Source organism: Maniola hyperantus, chromosome Z (assembly GCF_902806685.2).
Source record: "Maniola hyperantus chromosome Z, iAphHyp1.2, whole genome shotgun sequence".
Taxonomy (NCBI): domain Eukaryota; kingdom Metazoa; phylum Arthropoda; class Insecta; order Lepidoptera; family Nymphalidae; genus Maniola; species Maniola hyperantus.
The window spans coordinates 7972993-7998065 of NC_048564.1; the positions used below are offsets into that span (position 1 = coordinate 7972993).

Below are 25073 nucleotides of genomic sequence, written 5' to 3' on the forward strand. Positions count from 1 at the left end.
TTGAATTGACTGTTAGGCGCCAGAGCAGCTAGTTCTAAATAAAATAAATAAATTTTGATTTGACTTAAGAAACGAACAAATGTCTCGAAATACAATTTTTCTGAATCTACATATTATACGCTCCTTCAAATTAAATAAGTTCAGTTGTGGAGCGAAAATTACACGCTGATCTTTTTCGAAGGGCTTTACTTATATTTAGAAAGAACTATTTACCTGTTATATTTACAAAGAACAAATCGTAAGAGTGTGAAACATGAGCCCAATCGTCTACAATACTTGCCTCGCATGTAAGTTAATTGGCATTTTAAGTAACTCTCAATTTAAATACGTCATACATACTTGTACATTTGACATCGTTCTTAGTCATAAATAGTAGAAAAGTTAAATTAAATCATCTTTAAAATTATCTCTTTAAAACAGATAGATTTAGTACTGCATTTTCTTGTTAATATTACCTACTGTTATATGGGGCGGTGAAGGAAATGAAGCTTCCGAAAGGATATCCTATCGATCGGATATCCTAAATCCACTAACGTTTGCCACACAACACGGCCTATTTAATCAGCTCCGATAGTTTACGTCATTGCACGAGTGAGGGAACCAGAGGGAACTCTCAGTTTGATTCTTAATCGACGATATGACAAATGTTAGGCTGTTTTGACGTAAAGTCATAGAAAAATAGGACTACATTAGGGCTACTGCGTCATATGTACTAACAATGTACCAAAAGCTTAATTTGCTATAATCCGCTGAAACATGTCGAAGCTGTATGGTGCAACATGCAGTATGCGAAATGCACCGCCCGCCCGTATTTTTTTTACTTATTTAAAATAAAAACAAAGATACATTTAGAATATTAAATTACTGACAATTACGGTGTATCACAAAAACCTGATCAGGTTTGTCCGTACACCGGCATTCCTTGTGTACGCTCGTTATATTCATAGGTAAACTACATTTAATCAGTTTAATCACCCCTTAACACTAAAATTTTCTCTAACTAATACTTTCTTAAAAATCTAACTAGTCTACTATAACAACCTTAAAAACTATTATACCTACATGACCTATAATTTTACTATTACTAGTAGTTAAGTACCTACCAACTAAGCATATTTTATAAATTATATCAAGAATTATATTTGCATCAAATTTATTCTACCGTAAAGTAGGTTTTAAAATGTCAGCTTAATGTGCTTCGAAACAAGATTTGGACTACGTTTCGTGCAAATCGGATTACTGACTTATATCTTGTTACCTTATTTTCCTGCTCCTATTCATGGATATCACATCAAATTCAAAAGGTCAAGTAACATTATGTAAATACTAAATGTACAGAAGGGGCAGATATCATACGACCACGTTACGGTCACAAGTCCATCCCGAGGGTCCACTACTGAGTCTGCAATTCAATCTGGCCAACTGTTTATTAGGCGTAGGCAAATGTTTGTGGGTTGTATATTTTGAGTAGAACTTCAATTTTAGTGTTATTTGTTTGGTTTGTTCTCACCTGTGGTTTCCTAATTTAGCTTGAAAAGGCGACAAAAAGTGCGTAGAGTATAAGGTATACTCTACGCACTTTTTGTTACACTTTTTACCTAGTCTACAAATTTTCAAAGGAATTTACTGCATACTATTTCTTTTTGAAATAGATTATCCTAATCTAACTGATTTGGTTGTAGAGGTCGAACGAAAAGCGTAAAAGGTATTAGAATACCAAATCTTGGTCAGAATAATAAAGATACCTTCGTTAAATATTGGGAAGATACATATTTAGCCGTATTTTCTTTACAGAAGCGACGTATTATTTCAGGGTATGAATAGTTTTGTTACTTAATCACTACGATGTAACTCGAATTACAAAGTGGAAGGATAAAAAAGTCTCTTTGCTATTGTAACTTTAAACGGATCACAATGAATCTATCTATCGTAGATATATATGAATGTGAATTCCCGGTAAAAGTTTCCTCATTTTATTTTATAGCATTTCGAGTGTTTTAGGCAAAATTATATTTTTTAAAGATTATTATTAGCCATGTTAATCATGACTAATTGACTAACAGTTTCCTTTCTCCTCCACCTAAGAGTAAAGCTTGTGCTAGGAATAGATATGACAATAGTGCAACGTGGGGGGTTTGAACCGCCGACCTTTCGGAATTCAGTCGGCTTCTTAACCATTGACCTATTGAGGCTCTATAATATTATGTTGATATGACATTTTAGGTACAGATAGACCAATTAGGTGGTAAATGAAATATGTTCTGAGCTGAAAAACCCATCAAATGCGAGTCTAATCCGCACACGACGGGTTCCGTACCATCGTAAAAAATATATACCACATTTTTTTTTAAAGCGGCTATTTCAAAATTTAGCGTCTTGATTTTTTTATTATTAGTTTTTTTACGGCTATATAGAAAATGCACACTCTGTAAAAAAATCATATTTCTACCTACGGTTCATGAGATAAGTACAGTCCACTGATAGACGGACGGACGAACAGCGCAGGCTAAACGTGGAAACAAATAAAAATTATAAGACGCGGTTGACGGACGCGACCCTCAGCGGGGGCTTATAAGGATCTGTAATACATAGTAGCTACACTGAACTGTGCAAACTGTCAGAGGCACATCAAAGACGCAACCTTGAGCACTCGGACGTCCGCGGATGTCCGAGACATATTATCTCGCGAGAGAACTGTACACACCTATCCATAGAGACAATATAAATCAGTCGTGGCTGTCAGCCGCAGCTTACGGATGCGTCCCATAGCTTGTTTCACGCTTTAGTAGTAGGGTCCCATTGTAACCGTGGACGGAACCCTAAAAAGTAGACAATACTGCCAAATATATTGTATGGCTTAAAACATTGTTGCAATTTGTTAGTTGTTGTCAGTAGCCACTCTCATTCCGTACAACCAGTGTATAACACTTTCCAATAATATTATTTAATTTAATTTAATTTTAAAATAACTTTATTATCTTATATTATATTATATATATTTATAATCTTTGCTATGTGGAAAGAGTTTCAATTCTATTTTTTCTTGGTAAATTCCGTAAATAGCAATACCAAAGTCTCCACAAGCGACGCTGTCACCTGAACAGATAAGGGTGGCACATGGATGTAGCCAATAATAATTCTTTAGGTAGTACCATGGATGTACCTACCATATAATTATTATTATTCTAGGTACTAGTAGGTACTAATAATTTTTTGGGTAGTACAGGTAGTATATCTAATTTGTTTGGGGTGTCACGGTACTCTGATTTAATTCGGCAGGATTCTGAGAGTTGTCATTTTAGAAATTATTTGATGGAAAATAGGGTTTCCACTAGTGTCATCCCAAATTGCCCTAAATAAACATAAAAAAATCATAAGCCGTACCTAATATTCTGGATATTTTTTTTAAAGTGGAAATCCTTAAAAGGTTTATTACAAATATTCTATAAAAGATTACTCATTAAACGAACCGTGGTATTTTTGTGGTATGGTATAGTACAGTCTACTGCCATGCCCCATTTTCCTACCAGTTACCAGCTACCACAATTTAAAACAGAAAATCAGGCATAGTCACAAGTCCGTCAATACTTGTCATTTGATTAAAGTTCCATCCATGTTCCATCATGGACGTATAACGTAATCATTCTTGTTATAAGGAGAAGTCTGGTCTATTAAAAGGTCTTTGGCTTCCATAACAAAATGGTAAACATAAAAATAAACAACGGAATACTTTAAATACAGTTCTTCCAAGGCTTCATTTGCACATACTAAATAGGCTTTTATTTATTTTTAAGCAGTGATATGAAGTATAATAAGTCTATGTTTTTAAGCCTCTAGTAGTTTGAAGTTGATATAAAATAAATCAAGAAATGTGAAAAAATTACCGTTCCACTTACTTGCGAAGTTTGCAAAGCGAAAAATTGTCTGTAATAATTGTAAAGATCAATTTATGTTTCTTTCCATGCTACGGAAGCCTCGGTGGGCAAGTCCGACTCGCACTTTTTTTTTTATAAACGGGACAGAAATTCTTATAAAAAGCTCATGTTAAATTCAGTAACGTAATAATTAGCATTTCAGTGTTCTTCAGACCATTGTCAAGGGCGACTTGACCATTCGTCATATTTATTCATCGTATTCAAATCTATGAACAACAAAACTAAGACTATAAGGCAGTGCGTGCCAAATCTTCGTTATTTTTTAAAAGCTGATAGTTTATGGCCGTATTGTCCCCAACACAGGAAAACCCCCTGCAATGCACCCTTAACCTTTAACAATTTATTAAACTTTATGGTGACTGGCAGGGGGTGGCCACTATACTAAGTGTCTGGCAAAATATTAAAAAAAATGGAATTTACACGTTGACGTAAGATTTTATACGTCTTTGTTACCTGTTATCTTCCAAAACTACCATGGTCCAAACTACATAGTCACTGATCGTTCCTTCCTGTGTTGGGGACAATAATCAAAGAACCTTTCAGCTTTTATAAATTAGCGTAGGTCTGGCACGTGCTGGCTCTCTCTCTAATATTAATATTGAAGTGATATCGATGTTCCGATTTCTTTGAGACAAATTACCATATTTTACCTATATTATATGTCTCAATAAAGTTTCGCCAGAGGAAACGTTACGTAAACCAGCATGTACCTAAACCAGAAGTTGGTGTTAATAAATAAAGTTAAGTTAATCGCATGTTGCCTCAATAGGCGCGAAGAAAGCAAGAGCATCGCGCACAAAAGTGATAGAGTTGGAGGTGTTTAGTGTGATTACGCTCAAAACCCGTAAGTAAACTCTCGTGCCTTTGATTAAGTCTTATGTTTCATATAAGGATGTTTTTTCGCCACGGAACCTTGGTGCCAGAACACCTTCCACTTTTCGATTTTTGTAACATTATTTATACTTGCGCATACAAAAGCAAGTCACAAAATATACCTTAAAACTCTTTTTTCAGAAGAATAATAAAATTATTGACATGACATGTAAGATTTATTTACGTGATCTGTATCAGCATTTACGTCAATCATTGAAAGCAAAATGTGGCAAAATACCATCTAAGAAAATACCTATTATATAGTTTTTTGGTTTTGCAATGGTATTTCATCATTGTGAAATTTTTTTTTCAAGTTATTCTTTAGTTCCTAGGTTTAACCTTAAGAGATGATATCATTCAAGTCGAAAATTCATAGTTTTTATCGTTGATATACAAAGAAAACAGTGATTATTATAATTTCTTGTTGAGTGCCCAATAAAAAACAATTATGTTTGATGAGGGACTGAATATGTTACTCAGTACGATAATATACTTGTTCTCTGTTATTATAATGCTGAATATATTTTATACCTTCGCGTCAGTGGGGCTTTGTTTTAGGATAATAAGTGCGGTGCAAAACTTTGTGAATGTCAGCAGACACTAACCTGAGGAAAGGTAAGAATGTGAGTTAGAAAATCTTCTTACCCTACTTCAATTATTCCATAGTAAATAATCAGTACCCTTATTATAAATGCGAAAGTGTGTTTGTTTGTTGATTTGTTAGTTTATTGGTTTGTTGGTTTGTCCTTCAATCACATCGCAACGGTGCAACGGATTGACGTGATTTTTTGCATGGGTATAGATAAAGACCTGCAGAGTGACATAGGCTACTTTTTACCCCGGAAAATAAAAGAGTTCCCACGAGATTTTTAAAAAACCTAATTCCACGCAGACGAAGTCGCGGGCATCAGCTAGTTAATTATAATAGATCCAAAGATGACTTTTTGTTACTTTAAAACGCTATAATTACTTCATCGATGGCAACCAAATTATATGGAAAAGTACATAGTAGTTCTAGGGTATTTTTATACAGAGAAAATAAAGGATAGATACCTACTTATCTACAAAATTAATAAAAATTAAATCCATGTACGAAGTTTCTGGCAAAAGCTAAATCATGTTTTGATTTCAAAATAGTACTACCACAGAATAATTATTATTATTACAGTAATAGATTAAACTAAGCAAAGTTCATCATCAACATCACCATGATTAACCCCGTCGCCGTCTCACTAATGAGCACGGGTCTCCTCTCAGGCATATAGGTTTCTTCACGACGTTTTCCTTCACCGTTAAAGCAAGTGATACAAAATGCGCGTACCTCGAATTGACCCCGGACCCTCCGACCATCTTTACTACTAGGCTATAACCACTTTATGCAAATTTAAAAAGTCCATAATAGCTATACGAGCTTGTTTTACATTTACCCATACAAGATGCAATCCTTAAAAATGTTTAAAAACCGTATCATACCATTAAAGTCGACTGGGTTACCTACTTGAAATACTTGCCAGCTTTTCAATAAAATGAACATAAAATAAAATTAATATCTAACCGGGCACTCAATGGTAGTAGTCATTATATTTTATTGATAAAAATAAATTATCCATTCAGCATAGCAACTGAAAGCCTAGTTGAATAATTACTTATATGTATATAAATTTCAGTTTGAAATGTTATTCCATTGCAAAATTTTCCTCAACATCGTCATGAATATTTTACTATTTGGGAAGCGGCCTCAACGATAGATGGGGGGGGGGGGGAGCGATGATACAATACGCGGGAATAATTACTTTAAATATGCCATATGAAGGCGTTAACGCTGCAAAGTGCGCCTAGAAGCCGCACTCCTGTAGCGCGCGCTTTAATATAACGGTGCTTCATGTTATCATCAATTCTTTGTGTTACAAATGATAAACTCATAATATGAGTGCATTCAATATGAATTCCTGCCTTGCCGTTTCCAACGCACCGCTCGCTTGTCGAAGCGCGTTGTTTCTGTTTCACGCTTTAGAGTGATTCTGTATTACTGTACTCGATACCAGTGATGGACGTTTATCGAATAGACGATGCACATTAAATCTATATATACCTGTAGCTGACAGGATAAGCTGACTGACTGACTGATCAACGCACACCTCATACTACTGGACGGATCGGGCTGCTTGGCATGCAGATAGCTATTATGACGTAAACATCCGTTAAGAAAGGAATTTTGAAAATCATCCTCTGAGGGGGAAAATAATTAATAGTGAAAGTGTAGTCCACGCGGACGAAGTTGCGGGCATAAGCTAATAAACTATTCACTTATATTGATCCTACATCAATATACTGGTGCGGAGAATGTGAAAGAGACAAGAGTTAATGTTTCCTCATTTTAACCGACTCACAACATAACCTCGACGCATAATTTTTGCGGTTTTACTCTCATATCCACACTGACAAATTGGTCCTGTTTGGTTAAGGTTTTCGGTAATGAACCACTGGTCTCCTTGAAGAATAACTGTCGATAACTAGCAATCTTGTAGTAAACTGTGAATGGATAAATTTGTATATTTATTTTCACACTTATTAACTATAAAGAGTACAAAAATATTCTAAATAGTTTGTTTCACGCTTTAACATTCTGTACGGATTGCGAGATATCTTTCGGACGTCCGAGTGCTCAAAGTTACGTCCGACAGTTTACATATTTCAGTGGACTATGTATTCTCCAGATACCTATAATTCACGGCTGTCAGCCACCTGCGTTAGCCGCGTCCGTCAGCCGCTTCCGTACAGCCGCGCCCTCTAATTTGTTTTCGCCTTTATAGACTTGTAGAGAGAAAATAATGTGTCCCATGGTAGTTACATTGACCAATATTGGATGTAAGCTTGGTTATTGAATAAATCAAATCATGAATTTTTTACAGGTAGAAGCAGAGGTGTCACCAACCCCCCAACTCCCACTCTGCCCCACCGGCAAGCCCGATGTTGACGGACTACCATTACTTGGAGATGGTAAGCTCATAATTAATAGGGATTAGGGAGCTGACGACGGAAAAAATCACACTCAGAACGCTATCTTGAAGCTAACGACACCTGTATCAAAATTCAATGAATATCTTGACAATCGCGAGCGAATTAGTGAGGATCACTCCACGGATCGGATCAGTGCGTAACCACCGTAACGGCGGTAAATATGAAATATATAGAAATGAAAATGCGTTCTTTTTTTATATGGTATGATATTTTTAATATCCGTATTTTCACAGATTCGGATCGGATAAGTGCGTGATCGCTGTTATCCTGTGAAAACTTGTTTAATACACATTTAATTTAAAGTGACGACGCGCGTCTATCTACCCCATAGTCTAAAATTTCATTTTCACTTCTCATGCTCGTAAAGTTCTTTTTTAGGCTGGGTGTTAGCGGACTAAAACTACTTTTTATGCTCTCGTGCAAAAAATATTATTGTATGGAAATTTTTGTAGTGCCTGAGAACAACCTTTACTCCCATACTCTACGTAATACGTAATGTAAGCTACAGTTGGTCTGTATCACGTCGATAAGTCTCCGATCTTGAACTTGTGCAGTGGGTGAAAATCGTTCTGTATATTTGGTGTTTCATTAAAAGATCTCTGAGCTTGTACATGCGCAGCGGGTGGTTTATAGATGTATGGCTAGAGGATATATAATCACCAGAAGAGGTGAAGTATGAGGTGAGCTCACCCACAGGTCACGGTCGCCTATCGTTGTTTCATTTTCTCGCAATCGGAGTGAAAAGTAGAGTGTAAAACTCGGTCATGAAACCCTTTTTTTCCTCGACTTAAAAACCTAACCTCATCTTTGGTTTGGGTAGATCAACGTCTCGGATGAAATGGTTTGTTTTTGTTCGGCAATGCATAACATAATTTCTAATACTATTTCGTAAAAATTATAAAACAATTATATTTTCACGATAGATTTTATAAACCTTTCTTACCTGTTATCCGACAAAGTAACTATGCTCACTTCATAGTCACTGAACGTTCCTTTCTGTGTTGGGGACAATGCATAAAAAACTTTCAACTTTTATAAAATAACGAAGGTCCGGACCTCACAGGCTCTTTCTCTATACTGAAGAGTTTTCTTCTGATGGCTATATATATATCAATATTTCTTTGAAACTCCATTATCACTAGTCACTACATTATTTTGAAGTTGTTTAATTAAAAAAAGCTTCGACTTCTTCTTTCGAATATCAAAATATTACTAAATTATTTATCCACTAGCAAATTTTTATTAGTAAGGCCGAATATTATCTGGTTTGACCTACCTATATATTAAGCCTCAATAGCACAACGGGTAAAGGAGTGGACTGAAAACCGAAAAGGTCGGCGGTTCAAACCCCGCCCGTTGCACTATTGGCGTACCTACTCCTAGCACAAGCTTTACGCTTAGTTGGAGAGGAAAGGGGAATATTAGTCATTTAACATGGATAATATTCTTTCTAAAAAAAAAAAATTCACTACCACAATTTTAGTTATAAACTGGAGTAACAAGTGAATATTTGGGAGACTTAATTTAAATATTAGACTGAGCTAAGGTAAGAAATGTACCTATCTTACAACGACGTAATTCCTTTGGAAATTATTTATGTTCTTGGACTTGAAAGGAAACTCATGAAATGTACAAACAATTCGAAGCACTTAAAGATTAACATCAGATAAGCGAATTATAATAAATAATAATTTATTATAAGCTAGCTGATGCCCGCGACTTCGTCCGCGTGGATTTACATTTTTCAAAATCCCGCGGGAATACTTTGATTTTCCGGGATAACAAGTAGCCTATGTGTTAATTCAGGGTATAATCTATCTCCATTCCAAATTTCATCCATTCCGTTCCGTTTCCGTTTTTGCGCGATTGAGTAACAAACATCCAAACATCCAAATTTTCACATTTATAATATAAAGTAGGACTGCGTTTCAGGATTTTATTTCACTTATTTTTTTTAAATACACATATTATCAGCTTTAAGTTAAAATGAGAAGGCTGGTGAACAAAACGGTGTAAATGTACAAAAACAAAATTTTACAGGAGGAGCAAAAACTAAGTGAAAGCTTCCGAAACTATATTGTAATTGTTATTATTCCGTTTTGATAACTACGAACATTGCACTTAATTTTACCACAGTTTTGGGCCGTTTTGTTTGGAAATGATTTCAAGTTTGTATTCAGTGATCGAAATCATTAACTTTGGACTCAATTTCTGTACAGGTTGGTTAATAAATGCTGGCACATTCATAGTACCCATATAATTTATTAAGTATACAGCATATCCTAAAAAAATATTTATAATGATAGTGAAAACTTCAAACTATGAAACAACAGCGGTTTTTACATACCCTACCAATAATCGCTAAACGTGGCTATAGAATCTTTAAGTTCTACACCGTTTTGTTAGGCAGCTCTTCATTCGATGTATAACCAAGCAAAATTGAGAGCACGAATTTTATTTTTTGTAATGAGGAAGTTTCCAGGCAACGCCTGGAAAGAAAGGATTTTTGAAATTAAACAATAGGGGTTTGAAATTTGTGTGGTCTACGTGGATGAAGTCGCGGGAATAAGCTAGTAATAATATGTTTAAAAAATAGGGTTAGTTGTAAATCATCAAATTATTAAGTCTATACCGATTTTTATGTTGCTTTATGAAATTAATTTCCAAGAATTTAGTAAAATGTATCAATAAATACGTCTATCAAATTTATTTTCATAATCTAGACACAATCAAAAATACCTGCTTAATAAAATCCACGAGCTGATCTCATTAATGTATTGAAATGAGAGGAAAAAAGGAGTCAAAATTTACTAAGCGTTAAAAATGCGACGATTTTTAGCTAAGTGAACTTCTTTGTAGCAAAATGTCGCTTCTGAGACTGTTTTCCAATTAGCAATTCAAATATAGGTATAGGAGTGTTTTTCATTTTTCGCTGAAGTTACTTTAGGGCTTTTGATACCATAATATTCTCCTTGGCATGAATAACTTTTTAAATTTCTATTTATGGCTTACGTTAAGGGAGATTTCAATTTATATTTAAGCTAATAGTAAAAGCGAGAAGCGTCTGTCTGTTAACTTTTTGCGGCCTATTCGTTTCATCGATTTTAATATATCCCAGAAACCACAAAAATGAATAAAAGTTTTCAGGTCAGTACTTTTTAGGCTGGACAATCAAGTAGTTTCTATGCAATTTTTGAAAAACCTAAATATATGCGCATTACTTTTATTTATTTTTGTAAAGTACATATTGGCCATTTTGAAGTTTTATTATTTGTAAAGCAGCAATAGAAATACACACTCTGTGAAAATTTCTATTCTCTACCTGTTACAGTTCACAAGATACAGCCAGACGGACGGACTGACTGAAAGCGCAGGCTTAGATAGGGTTCCGTTGGCACCCTTCTGGTATAGAACCGTAATTCGTTAAAGGTATCCGTCAAAGTTAAATAACTCAGCGTTTCATTTAGCAGTTTTCAAATAAGTATTCAAAAAGACCTAAATCAGTATGCTTCGCAGAGTTAGCAGGAAATTATACAATAATTTCATAGTAGGTCGCAAAATAATATCAGAGTTTCAAACGTCTTTATAAACGCATTTAAAGTCTCCTTGCAGAATCAATTGGCGTGTAATGAAACTCTGTATTTAAATAACGTCAAGGAGCCAAACAAAATAATGTGATGAAAAAGTTGTTTGTTTTGGACCTTGGAAAACCTTGACTTTGCACTGTAAAACATTAAAGATGTACTTAAATGTTTGACAGGTTGTTTTATATTGTGATGTTTTTTATAACTTGTGTAGAATTTAAGTTATTTAAGTGCATAGTTATTACACACCAAGGACAGGGTATTGAAAGAACGCAAATAGCGACATTGACGTTTCAGGGCCAAATGTGGCGTTTATTTATTTACAAACAAATGATAAAGTACTTTTTTACACGATTTTAAACGCCCGTTCGCGTATTATAATTACATTTCACTAAAATATAAACGAAGGGTTTTTTAAGATAAATATATTATTTGAAAATACTTTTAAAAAAATATATATAAATGGTGCATGAGCGACGTAAGTTGGTGCAACTGCAACCATACTGCAACCTGATTTTTGGCGTCCATATTGGAATATGGATTTAAAAGAATAACAAAAATAATCATGGAGTTAAAGTGCTAAATGTAGTTTATAAAAACTAAGTTGAACATTGTCCTTTGTCATGCGGCTATTGCTATTGCTATATGCGTATATTTGCTAATACTTCTAATGGTTGACAAATTCACAAAGATTTATTACTTAGTTGCTCTCCTTTAAGGAATTCCATAGATCTTCATCAGAACTTTTCATCATCATTATAATCAACTTTTAATCAACAGATAAACGTCCACGGCTGAAAGTCCCCTTAAGACCTACTTAAAACAACTTCCACTCGCCTCGTTTTATGTCGTCTGTGCACCTAGTGGGAGGGTTTCTAACGCTGCACCTTCCGATGTGAGGTCGCCATTACAAAATCCAAATAAATTACAAAAACTCATTAATATCATTTTCAAAAGTAAAATTTACGCTCACTATATTTATCACGACGGCTATTTCATTTCACTGAACCAGAAATATCAATATATTATAGAGAGGTCTATTTAATTTATTATTTATTGAAGCACAGTATTTCATTTAATATAATATTGCACTATTGCATTGGTAACAAAATGGAAGCGCAAAATGGGGATTTACTTCACTTTCGGCAACGGGTACCTACCTACAGTTCATACGGCTTGAATTTGCGCCATTGTGCTCACACAATGGCACAAAATATTGTATTGGAATCTGAAACCATTTTTAGGATTCCGTACCTCAAAAGGAACCCTTATAGGATCTCTTCGTTGTCTGTCTATCTGTGAATCTGTCGAGTCCTGTTGACCTAGAATCATGAAATTTGGCAGGTAGGTAGGTCTTATAGCTCACTCAAGGGGAGAAATCCGAAAACCGTGAATTTGTAGTATTTTTAACTTTCAAATTAAGGTTAATATACCAAGTGGGGTATCATATGAAAGGGCTTTACCGCGTCATTCTAAAACAGATTTTTATTTATTTTTATGAATTTGATGATGATGATAATTATTATTTTCAACTAACACTACCCATCGAGTGATGGGTAGTGTTAGTTCCATAAGTCCCATATGCAAAAAAATTAATGCAAAAGTGTGTTTGTTGATTTATTGGTTTGTTGGTGTGTCCATCAATCACGTCGCAACGGAGAAACGATCGACGTGATTTTTTGCATGGATACAGTTAACCTGAGTAAGTTGAGAAAACCAAACCAAGGAGTTTCCACGGATTTTTACAAACTTAAATCACACGGATGAAGTCACGGGTATCTCGTAGCTATTAATAATTATAATAAAGACTGATGAACACATACATAAACGCACCTTTGCCTCGCGCAATCAGTTAAATATGGTATGGCAGTCTCAGGCTTTCGTCTATTTACTTAGTAATATATCAACGAGTTTTCAATATTATATTTCCGATATGAAACTAACCCTTTGCCGGTTACGCTACTTTATTTAACAACAAAGTGTCGCCGTCCCGTGATTGGCACGAGGAAATTGAGCATGCTTGTGACACATTTTGCCACTAAAGGCTGAGCTCTTTATAATTTCCTCAGTATACCTATTTGACGTACATTTACGTTGATTTATAATATACTAGATTATGTCCGTGACTTAGTCCGGGTGGATTTAGGTTTTTGAAAACCCCGTAGGAACTCTTTGATTTTCCGGGATAAAAAGTAGCCTATGTTCTTTCCCGGGACATCGTTGTTGTACCAAATTTCATCAAAATCGTTTGAAGGGATGGGCCGTGAAAGGCAGACAGACAGACAGACGGACGGGCAGACACTTTCGCATTTATAATATTAGTATAGATATGGATTATTTTATGCCAATAATTTGGCATTAAAGTTAGTATTAGTATTTCCCACTGCTACATTTCAATTATTATTAATGTTTTGATATAAAATCATCCGATGTCTTAAGTTCTTTATAGTTTAATCAAACTGTTAATAATACCTCAACAGTACTTTGAAATGTTTTTCAAACTACATGCATATTCGAGAGTTGTTTGTTAGCAAAAGCAAGTTTTTATGACTTCAGAATAAAATTTCTGTGACAATCATACTCTAAGACGATTCCGTAAGTATGACAATTTTTCTAAGATTTTCCTTTTCCAATACTTCGGAATTCAAAAATAAAAGCTTGATATGGTAAGAGTAATTTATTGGCACGCTTCTGTTCCAGTATTTAATTTCATTAAAGGACCGGTGATCGAATAGCGTTGTTAGCAACTCGACCGAACGACGTAATACGAATCCACTAATCTACTCGTAACTGTAGATAATTGCATTTTGTGACCACGAATATAACGAACTCTACATCTCTCGCTTTCAAATTACTAAGTAAAGCCATTTAGGTTTCATGAGGCGCGTTATTTAGATTTGTGTGTGCATGAAGCGTACTTCGCAACGTGAAATTAGCGTCAAAGTCAAAGTCAAAATTAATTTATTCAATTAGTCTCTCAAGATCGTTCACTATGAATAATCCTAATTAGATTTGTCAATGTTAAGAAAATGTGAAATGAATTTGAAGGTTAATATTTTGTACTAGATGATGCTCGCAACTTCGTCAGTTCTTCGATTTCCAGAATCAAGATTAGTGTGGTCCATCTCTAGGGTACAAGTTTTCTCTGTATTAATTGGACGATGTGCGAAATTCATTCTTGTAAATTTAGGTTTTTTTAAGACTACGTGGAATCCCTTTGATTTTCCGGGACCAAAACTAGCCACTGGCATTCCCCGGGATGCAAGCTATCGCTCTCGTATCAAACTGGTTAAACAGATGGACCATGAAAAAATATATAAATATATTTTGGATTTTATAATAGAACCCTCGATTAGAAGTCATTGTGAATCTGGCAGACGGGCTGGATACGTTGACCCGGAGATCCAAGTGTACTCCACATAATAAAAGAACCGGCCAAGTGCGAGTCAGGATCGCGCACCGAGGGTTCCGTAGTACAATCGTATTTTTTCGACATTTTGCACGATAAATCAAAAACTATGATTCATAAAAATAAATAAAAATCTATTTTAGAATCCACAGGTAAAGCCCTTTCATATGATACCTCACTTGATATAGTTATCTTACTTTGATAATTCAAAATACTACTAATTATTGGTTCATGACCACAATTTAATTTTTTTTGTGTGATATGACCACAAATTCACGGTTTTCAGATTTTTCCCCTAAAGCCAGCTGTAAGACCTACCTACCGACCTTTCATGTTTCTAGGTCAACGGGAAGTACCCTGTAGGTTCCTTGACAGACAGGCGTACAGACAGACAGACAGACAGACAACAAAGTGATCCTATAAGGGTTCCATTTTTCCTTTTGAGGTACGGAATCCTAAAAAGTGGAGAATATGTAAGATTTTATATTATTACATTACGGCGAGATAAATCGATGGGAAATGAGAATTTTCAACACAAAGACGGTTCGAAGCACCTTAACTTGTAGGTACGAAAGCTTTAAATAGGCACATAATATCTTAGTAATTTGTAGGTAGGTACCTATTGATATCTCAGTTACGCTAGCCGCATGCAAACTGGACAATAAGCAACTCTACTTGTTGTGTAGCTGTCTGGCCACAAAGCTGTATTGTTCAGCTTTATGATTGATCTGGGAAATTGAACAATCTAGTGACGCTTATTGGCTCTGTTAACTACTCTGTTACATCTGACTATGAACTAATTTGATATGAGAAGTACCGCTCTCTTGTTATTCTTACAAGTAAATTAGAATCAAGTTTTAAATAATAGGTACAATTTTATGCTAGCGACCCGGCTTGGATTCGCAGGGGTCCCATGTTGGTACTAACATGGTGTCAATGTGGTTATTTTGTTATATTTTCGGCTCGATTTCATCAGACATCTTAACTATTAACATATTTCATTATAAGAGCATACCAAACTATCATTACAGAAATTTCCATACAACACTTTTTTGCCCAAGAGCATGAAAATCAGTTTTAGTCCACTTATTTATTCTGGGAAAGTTATTCTTTATGCCAAGTGTACCTGACACTCGGCACAAAAAGTAACTTTGCTTGGTATAAAGATAAAAATGCTGTTCATGCAGCTAAAGAGTAGACTTAAAACTACTTAACATTTGACTCAACTTAAATTCTTAATTTGTTTGCTCTAGTAGGTTTTATACGCCATGTGATTCGAATATACTTAACATATTATGTATCTTGGTATTACATCATTACCCGCACCGCAACCGCTTGTTGAGACAAATAGCAGGTTCTACGCAACTCTACCTATGCAATGCGCTCATTGTTTTACAACTATGCTAAAACTTTGGTAAATCCTTTGAACTTCACAACTGGAGTTTGAACTAGAAAGTTCACACTACCCGTATCAGTTAAACGCTAAGATTTAAGATTATTTCGATTACATTTGCGACACTACTTAGAACCATTTTTTTTCTTAGCATCTACCATGGGATCTATTTATATTTTATAATGTTAGGTGCAGATAGTTAGGTAAAAGAAAATTTGTAACGTACTTAGATCTGACAACTCAAATAGCATCTTACAGAAATGGAGAGTCTAGTTCAGTGCACAATTATATTTTACCCCTTTTTACAGTTAAACTTTAAATAAACTTAATTGAATTATAAAATACTAGATGATGCCCGCGACTTTTTCGGTTTCCTGGGATGAAAAGTAGCCTATGTCCTTCCTCGGGATGCAAGCTATCTCTGAACTAAATTCATCGAAATTTAAGTACTAAACGGATGGGCCGTAAAAAGCTAGCAGACAGACAGACAGACAGACACACTTTCGCAATTATAATATTAGTATGGATATTAAGGGTCTCTTAAATTTTCAGGGTACAAAACCTTAAAATTTAAGAGGTCCTTAGGATATTAAAGTATGACACCGCGAACTTTCAAGAAATCCTAGTACTGCCTAGTTAATAAAACTACAAAATTTTGGGTTGGTATTTCCAAACATTTCAATTTTGGCATTTTGCGTATGTATCACAATTTTGGGATTTTGTTTTTTTGCCGTTGTGCGTCTATACTCTATCCATAAAAAGAAGTTAGTGTAGTAAATACAGCGTTCTCTCTGTTATATAATTCCATACAAATGACAGAGATAGAATGTCTCAGTGGGCGTTAACCATTTTGAGGCACCATATCGCTCGTCTTGTTCCCATAGTTAATTTAATCGATGCTACATTACCGCTGGCTTCATTGTATTACGGCACTGTACCTAGGAAACCCTGGATTTAACCTACTTTACTTTAATGCAATTAAATTAGCTACGAAAAATAAGAATTTAGTAGTTTTATTTTGTGTAGACGTGCGATCCAATAGGGTCTTGGACTGTAGTCATAAAATGATGTGATTTTTTGTATAGCGGTAGTTTATGGGGCTAGAACCTATTATTACAGAAAATAATTTAATAAAAATCCTGATTTTTATTTATTTTTAACATAATTAATTATCAACGTCACACTTGTACGAAAAGCGATTAATGACGTCACGAGACGTAAACGACAAATATTTTTCAGTTTTTTAACATAAAAAATATTTTCCCGCAGAAATTACTCTTATTTTTATGTTCAAAAATTGAAAAAAATTGTAGTTTACGGATTGTGACGTCAATATTCACCTTCCGTAGGCACAGTCAGAAGTCATGGTTTTTTAAATTATTCTCTTTAATAATGAATTCTAGCCTCATAACCTACCGCTATACAAAAAAAAACTTCATTTTATTACTAGAGTCTAACAGCCGCACTCAGAGTCGCTAATCGTTACTTAAGATTGAGTAAAACAAGAGATTTAGGTGAGAGATATAGCTCTGTCTCGTTTAACTCAATCTTAAGTAACGATTGAGCTACTCTGAGTGCGGCTGTAAGACCCTATTGCGCTAATTTGAATTCTCCTTATCCAATTTTGAATAGAATCAGGCGTTACTTGGCGGAAGTCTATGATTTACTAAAAACTAGAATTATTTATTATTATTATGTATTATATTATTATGTATTATTTACTAGAAACTAGAAATATTTTCCGCCAAAGCAGACATCGGTCAAAGGCTTTCTTCGATGCTTCGGTATCGGAGTGAAACGTACTTTGAGTGTGTTCTAGAAAATTTGTGTGGTTGTGTGTTGGTGGTGTGTACCTATTATTCATAGACATTGATTTATTTACTTCGTAAGGACAGGGCCATTGAACAAGCAAAATGGCACCGTCTCATTGGTCCTAAAATGTTTATTTAGCACCAATGCAACCTCAGTGACGTCTGGATTTCAAACGGGTCGTTCATTAGTATCTAAGAGGTGGCGCTGATTTTTTTGGTTTCAAAACCGTGAAAAATTTTGTTCGCTTGGGCATATCTTGTCATTTATATCGATGGTATTATTCTGATTATTTAGTAGTGGGAGATGGAAGCCGACTGTATAACAAATACGTAGGTACGTTGAGATACATATTTGTCTGTTTTGGCAGATTATAGCGAGTTAAGCTTTTGATTCCTTATACACTTTTATCTAGATAAATACTTGTAAAAGAAGATACTGACTTGACATACAACTCAAACCACTGAGTCTTGAATCCTGGGATTTTGAATGTGTGCCCTGCCCTCTCTATAACCAAGACAGTAGGCGTCTTAAAAGGGAATTTCAGTATTTCACCTTTTTTTTTCTCGTGAGGAAAATCCATCATGGATACCACCGGCCACGGGGGTGCACAGTGGTTATGTCGGACTCCTACCGACTAAAAACCTCACGAAGTTCCAACCCACCGCTAACGACGGAGCACAATGGACCAACCTCGTTACTCCACCAGCGGAGCCACAGCCCACAGCAGACCCACTACGTGTCTCCAATATTCATCAGATCTATAACCGATAGATTTAATTTTTGTAAATATTGCCGTTGTGAAACGGTAATTTAAAAAAAAAATCTGTCACACACTGTCAGAGGCATGCCGGAACCACAGCACGCCAACCAACCCGAGGACCACAGTATGAACGATGGACCGCCCCGTGTCCATCATCCACAGATCCTTACAAGGGCCAGGGCTCGCGGGGAGGGCCATTCCGTCTCCACTTTCCCCATCCTCACCATCTCCCTCGCCCGTCACCAAACTGGACCGGCTAGAGACCGGTGGGGCAGCCAGTGCTTGGATAAGTGATGAAACACTCATCACCAACCACCCACCACAGCCACACCCTCCGCTCCTGGGGCTATGCCCCATGGGTGCGTCTACTGCGCCATCTGCTCACTCAGAGGGACGCGCGGACAACACCCCCTCCCTGCAAGGTCAATTAGCCATGGCTAACAATATCGCGTGAAGAGAAACTGTTAACCATGTTACCAGGGTACATCGGCCCAAGCGCTGCTCTTCCCCCGGAAGGGACTCGCAACACTCAGGCACTCGGAGAGGTTACCTGGCTGGTACCCCTTCAGTATTTCACCTCAGTCAAGCTTGCAAGTCAGTTCAAAAGTCTCATAATATAATTAACTAACTTATGCTCGTGACTTCGTCCGCATGTAAGTACTACACAAATTTCAACCCCCAATTTCACCCCTTTTGTTGGTTGAATTTTCAATAATCCTTTCTTAGTGGATGCCTACGTCATAATGGCTATCTAGATGCCGAATTTCAGCCCAATTCATCCAGTAGTTGGAGTTGTGCGTTGATAGATCAGTCAGTCAGTCAGTCACCTTTTCCTTTTATATTATTTATCTAGATGCCGAATTTCAGCCCAATTCATCCAGTAGTTTGAGTTGTGCGTTGATAGATCAGTTAGTCCGTCAGTCAGTCACCTTTTCCTTTTATATTATTTAGATTAGTATCTTGTTGAAAAAGTGTAGATACTTAGGTACATTAAAAAAATTCAATATAACGCCTAGTGTTCTTTACATTATAGGTATAGAGAATGTTCAGACGGAAAATAAATGAGCCAATTTGGCAAGGTACCTACTGTCGAACCTATTGTTGGCTCGAAATAAATAACCGCGTTACGGAATTTTTAATAAAGTCCTACATAATTCACCGTAAATAAAACACCTAATTATCGTAAATAACTCGCACCTCTTATTGCCCGGGAGAATAAATAATTATTAAGTTGGAATCGTTGGATTGTACTAAATAAATAATAGGTGTTTGTATTCTTATATATTTTGAAAGTTTTTGGCAAAAGGTAGATTCATAATCCTCAGATCTTTTTTTATTTTTTTAAAGAATATTAGCCATGTTAAATGACAAATATTCCCCCTTCCTCTCCAATTAAGCGTCAGGCTTGTGCTAGGAGCAGGTATGACAATAGTGCAACGGGCGGGGTTTGAACCGTCGTCGGTCGACCTTTCGGTTTTCAGTCCACTCCTATACCGGTTGAGCTATTGAGGCTCAAAAGTCATTTAAGAAAGGCATGTTACTAAGCTTCCACTACCCACCCGTCTGTCCATCCAGCAGCTACTCGATGTTACTTAATGCATGTGAGCTGTAAGCTGTTGATAAAAAATTGTTTTTTTAACTGGAATGAAAATATTAATTAAAACATTATAGATAATTCAGATTACAGTTCCTAGCATCTTGAAATGAAACTTATATTACCATAATACTTGCAAAATTGAAGATAACTTTATTACAACTTTGTGACGGCGTAGCCAGTCTCTTGCGGGTAAATTACTTGATAATTACCTCCTGTCCTGAAAGTGGAATCTCTACATAGTCTCTACAAAGTATAAAATAAAGTCGCTTCCCGCTGTCCATGTCCTGTGTGGAAATATCGATGTCCACATCTCACCTTCTTAACCCACCTACTTAAGCCGCCTACGTAGTTTAGTAGTTTTTCAAAGTAATAATAATAAAAGTTTTTGTTTTTAGATTCAAAACCTGAACATGGAGGAGGTCCCCACGATGAAGAAGAACAAATTGAAGAAGAATGTTGTCAAAAGTGCATCGAGCCCTGTCCTGGGCCAGTGCGCGCCGTATGCACCACACATCGATTTGAAAATTTACATGTGAGTATATTCACAAGATACTTAAACCCCAAATCTATTTTTTGTTCAAAATAATAAGTCAAAACATTTATGTTTATTACATATCAAAAGCCTGAGTTATATAAGGAACGACTGCAGGGGTTGCGAAAGGAAAGAGCATTTCCTTATCCTAATTTTATTACTAAAACCGGCCAAGTGCGAGTCAGGCTCGCGCAATGAGGGTTCCGTACTACAGTCGTATTTTTTCGACATTTTGCACGATAATTCAAAAACTATGATGCATAAAAATAAATAAAAATCTGTTTTAGAATGTACAGGTGAAGACCTTTCATATGATACCCCACTTGATATAGTCACTCACTTCGAAAGTTGAAAATACTAATTATTAGTTCATTACCACAATTTAATTTTTTTTGTGTGACCTGACCCTAAATTCACGGTTTTCAGATTTTTCCCCAAATGTCAGCTATAAGATCTATCTACCTGCCAAATTTCATGATTCTAGGTCAACGGAAAGTACCCTGTAGGTTTCTTGACAGACAGACGGACAGACAGACAGAGAGACAGACAGACAGACAGACAGACAGACAGACAACAAAGTGATCCTATAAGGGTTCCGTTTTTCCTTTTGAGGTACGGAACCCTAAAAATGTAAATATTATATTATATTAACTATTATATAAAATTATCCTAATTGCTCCGCTGATTTGTGGCGGAGGCTTCTATAGCTAAATGTGATGTCTCGGTCCCCAGTCCTATCGCACGGTGCTAGCGATTTCTGCCGCGTCAGCAGGTGTTGGTTTTCGCGGCGACCGTGGGAACGCATTAAGCAGGCACGTCTAGCGTTGCGGCCTGACTATGCCTGCGTAACACCTGAACAAATATTATTATTCAATTCGTAGCTGATGAAATAAAAAATAAATTATATATAGTGTATCCACTGATTAACTAGGAAATATTATAAAGGTAATAAAATAATCCTAATAATAACTATAAATCCTGGAGAATTTTATTGGAGAGTTTTATTGAGTAAGAATGAGGGTTATACCATACCATACTAGTCAGGTTATTGTCAGTTGACCTGATTATTTTATCACGTCATATCTCAATAATCTCGTCATCTATCAATGGTCTTTGCTCCGCTCAGCTTCATTATAGCTCAGTGCGACGCGGCAGTCCATTAGGTGTTTAATAAGTAATGGATGCAGTTTCATAGTTAATAGTAGGTAGGTATTAGAGCAAAATTCAAATCAATACGGCGGCTTAATGTATGCTAGGCTTTGCGGTTAGTTATAGCAAAATCACATAATCTGTCTGTCTGCTGACATTTGCAGACAGACAGAATAATTCGAGATCCACTAAGCCAAGCCTGATATTATGATGTAATATTAATATCATCGCCATATGGCATTAAATCTGAAACTGACGCAACAAATATAGTACCTACAAGTATATGCATAATCCAATCGGTCTATAGGTCTGTCCGCGTGTAGCTCGAGATTTTTAGGTGGAAGCTAAATATGCGATTATATAATATTCATCATCTTAGTCATCAAATTGTCGGCCGATAGTCGTCCACAGCTAAAAAAAGGTCTCTTGTAGATAATTCTACACGCCACGGTCGTCCCAACGATTTGTTTGATATCGTATTTCACCTCATGGAGCTATGAATTTGGGAAGCCTTTAAAAGTTCAATGACGAGCACCTATGGATCTGCCGATTGTGATGTGACTTGAGATTTTCTGTAGGTACCAACAACTCTTCAATCTTGATGATACAGGGGTTACACATAATATATGATAGAATACGAATTGAGATTGTGTATAAAATAGAACTGTTTGACTAAAAAATATTATGTTAATTTACTTGTTGTAAAGCTGATGATGAATAATATTATAATTTGAAAAACGTATTTTTAATTTTTCGTTCCAGTTTTAGTTGGAAAATGCGTTGGCAGTCAGTTCTGCTGAAGACATTTTCCGTTAAATGCTGAAAATAAAGGCTGACACAACTTACAAAGCTGTTCAGACATTTTAACCCCAGGTTAGCCAACAAATTAGTTGTGCAGACCGCTATTTCATTTTAAAATACTATATTTCAAAGGGTTGGCTTTTATTATCAAAAGGAGGTGAAAATATATACTTAACGCTGTTAATTATTGTTCGGACACAAAAGGGGTTTCAAGAGAGAATGTTATAATTTAGTGAACATGTTAAGTTTAATGAACTAAGTTAATGAATTAAGTTTAGTAATGTTTAATGAACAGGTTTATAACTACTTTTTTTTATTCAGATACAAGTTAGCCCTTGACTGCAATCTCATGGTATGTGACGATGCAGTCTAAGGTGGGAGCGGGCTAACCTGGAAGGAGTATGGCAGTTTTTATTAAACCCATACACCTTTGAATTCTACACGGCATCGTGCCGGAACGCTAAATCGCTTGGCGGCACGGCTTGCCGGTAGGGTGGTAACTAGCCACGGCCGAGGCCTCTCACCAGACCAGACCAGAAATTGAGAAATTATAAAATTCCAAATCCCTGCCAGGAATCGAACCCGGGACCTCCCACCAATAAGACCACAGCGCTTACCACTGCGCCAGGGAGGTCGTCATACTCTTGATACCCACAATATGAATTCAAAATCAGTAGATCCTTACTCGTCTCGGTTTCAGCAGCATCATGATTGAAACTCGTACTTCACAATACCTAATGGTTTATTGACATGAGAACAAAATTCGTGTGCAATGTAAAAGAATGGTATTAGAATTAATATTTTTGATCATGTTGCAAAACTTTAAAAGCTCTTTTGAGAGATTAAGAAGTTTGAGCTAGACTGGATTAAACAGATGTGATTTTTAACCTTATTTTATGCAATGGTAGATTTTGGTTCATTGATAGTCCTATTTTCCGATTTGAAATGGAATTGTTTGACCCCCCAAATCGATCAGATGCGTAATATGATTCGGTAATGAGAAACGCAGAGAGAAGCGCAAAATAACTCATAATACTACTGAATTAAGAAAATTAGCATTTATTTTATGTATCTACCTACTAACTACTAAATTATTTTCCTAATTCGTAATACTAATCCGAAACAAAGTATGTCTGTCTATCTGCTAACTTTTAGCGGTCCAATAGTAGTTAGCTTACATCCCGGAGACGGACGTAGGCCAATTTTGATCTCGGAAAATTTTCGTTTAATTCAATTCCCAATTATTGGCTTAATTTTCGTTTAATAAAAGTGTAAAAATCTTACGTCAAAGTATAAAGTCAATGTTTTATATTTTCTTCGGAGTAGTATTAGAAATTACTTCATGCATTGCCAGCCACTTAGTATTATGGCAACCGCCTGCCAGATACCCTTAAAGGTTAAAAGTTTAAGGGTGTTACGACACTCAGGGCGGTTTCAGACTAGCGTATTTTTTTGCGCGTATACGGTCGTTTCAGTATACGCGCTTACACGCGAGCTACATTACGCGCTTCAAAAAACCGGACTCGCGTATACGGGCATATTTCGTCGTGTTCGGTGGCCCAATGGGTGGCGGTCTCTCGCGGCTCGCGCTTATACGAGCTTAGAAGCGCGTCAACGCTCGTACGAGTTGAGCGTGTGCCAAAAGGCGCGCCTATACGCGCCTACATGCGCTTCCAAAAACGAGCTCATACGCGCGTATAAAACGCTAGTCTGAAACCATCCTTAGTGTCTGGCAAATGGCAATGCATGACGTGATTTAGAATTCAGAATATAAAAAAGAAGTTAGACTTTATGCTTTGATGTAAGATTTTTTAACACCTTTATTACCTGTTATCTCCCAAAGCCACCATGATCCAAACAAACGCTCCTCCCAATGTTGGGGATAATACGCAGAGAAACTTTCAGCTTTTATAAAATAATGAAGGTCTGGCACGCGCTGGCTCTCTCTCTCTCTCTATATATATGTACCAATGCCATTGTTTTACGTGTGAATAGAATTATCACTTTTTATACAGTTTGGCGCCTGGCGATATTTTTCCGCTGTGGTGTATTTGTATTGTAGCACGTCAGTACTCTGGAAGATAGTGTCAGAGTTTAACAACTACATTCTTGTGAGTCATGCAAACTTATGCAGACTTAGCGACAGTACAATATTCTGCATGTTAAATTTGTAAGTGAATCGAAAGCCCCAGCTCAAACTATTAGAG

General features: G+C 36.1%; 1 protein-coding gene across 2 annotated transcripts in view; it reads left to right on the forward strand.

Annotated features, from left to right (window-relative positions):
- Window positions 1–25073, forward strand: part of LOC117995718 (adenylate cyclase type 6) — a 157967-nt gene that overhangs the window by 83735 nt on the left and 49159 nt on the right. For both annotated transcript variants that reach the window (XM_069509019.1, XM_069509020.1), the window contains exons 4-5: window positions 7721–7808; window positions 20780–20916. In XM_069509019.1, coding sequence (XP_069365120.1) covers window positions 7721–7808; window positions 20780–20916 — 225 coding nt within the window. The remainder of the gene's footprint in view (window positions 1–7720; window positions 7809–20779; window positions 20917–25073) is intronic.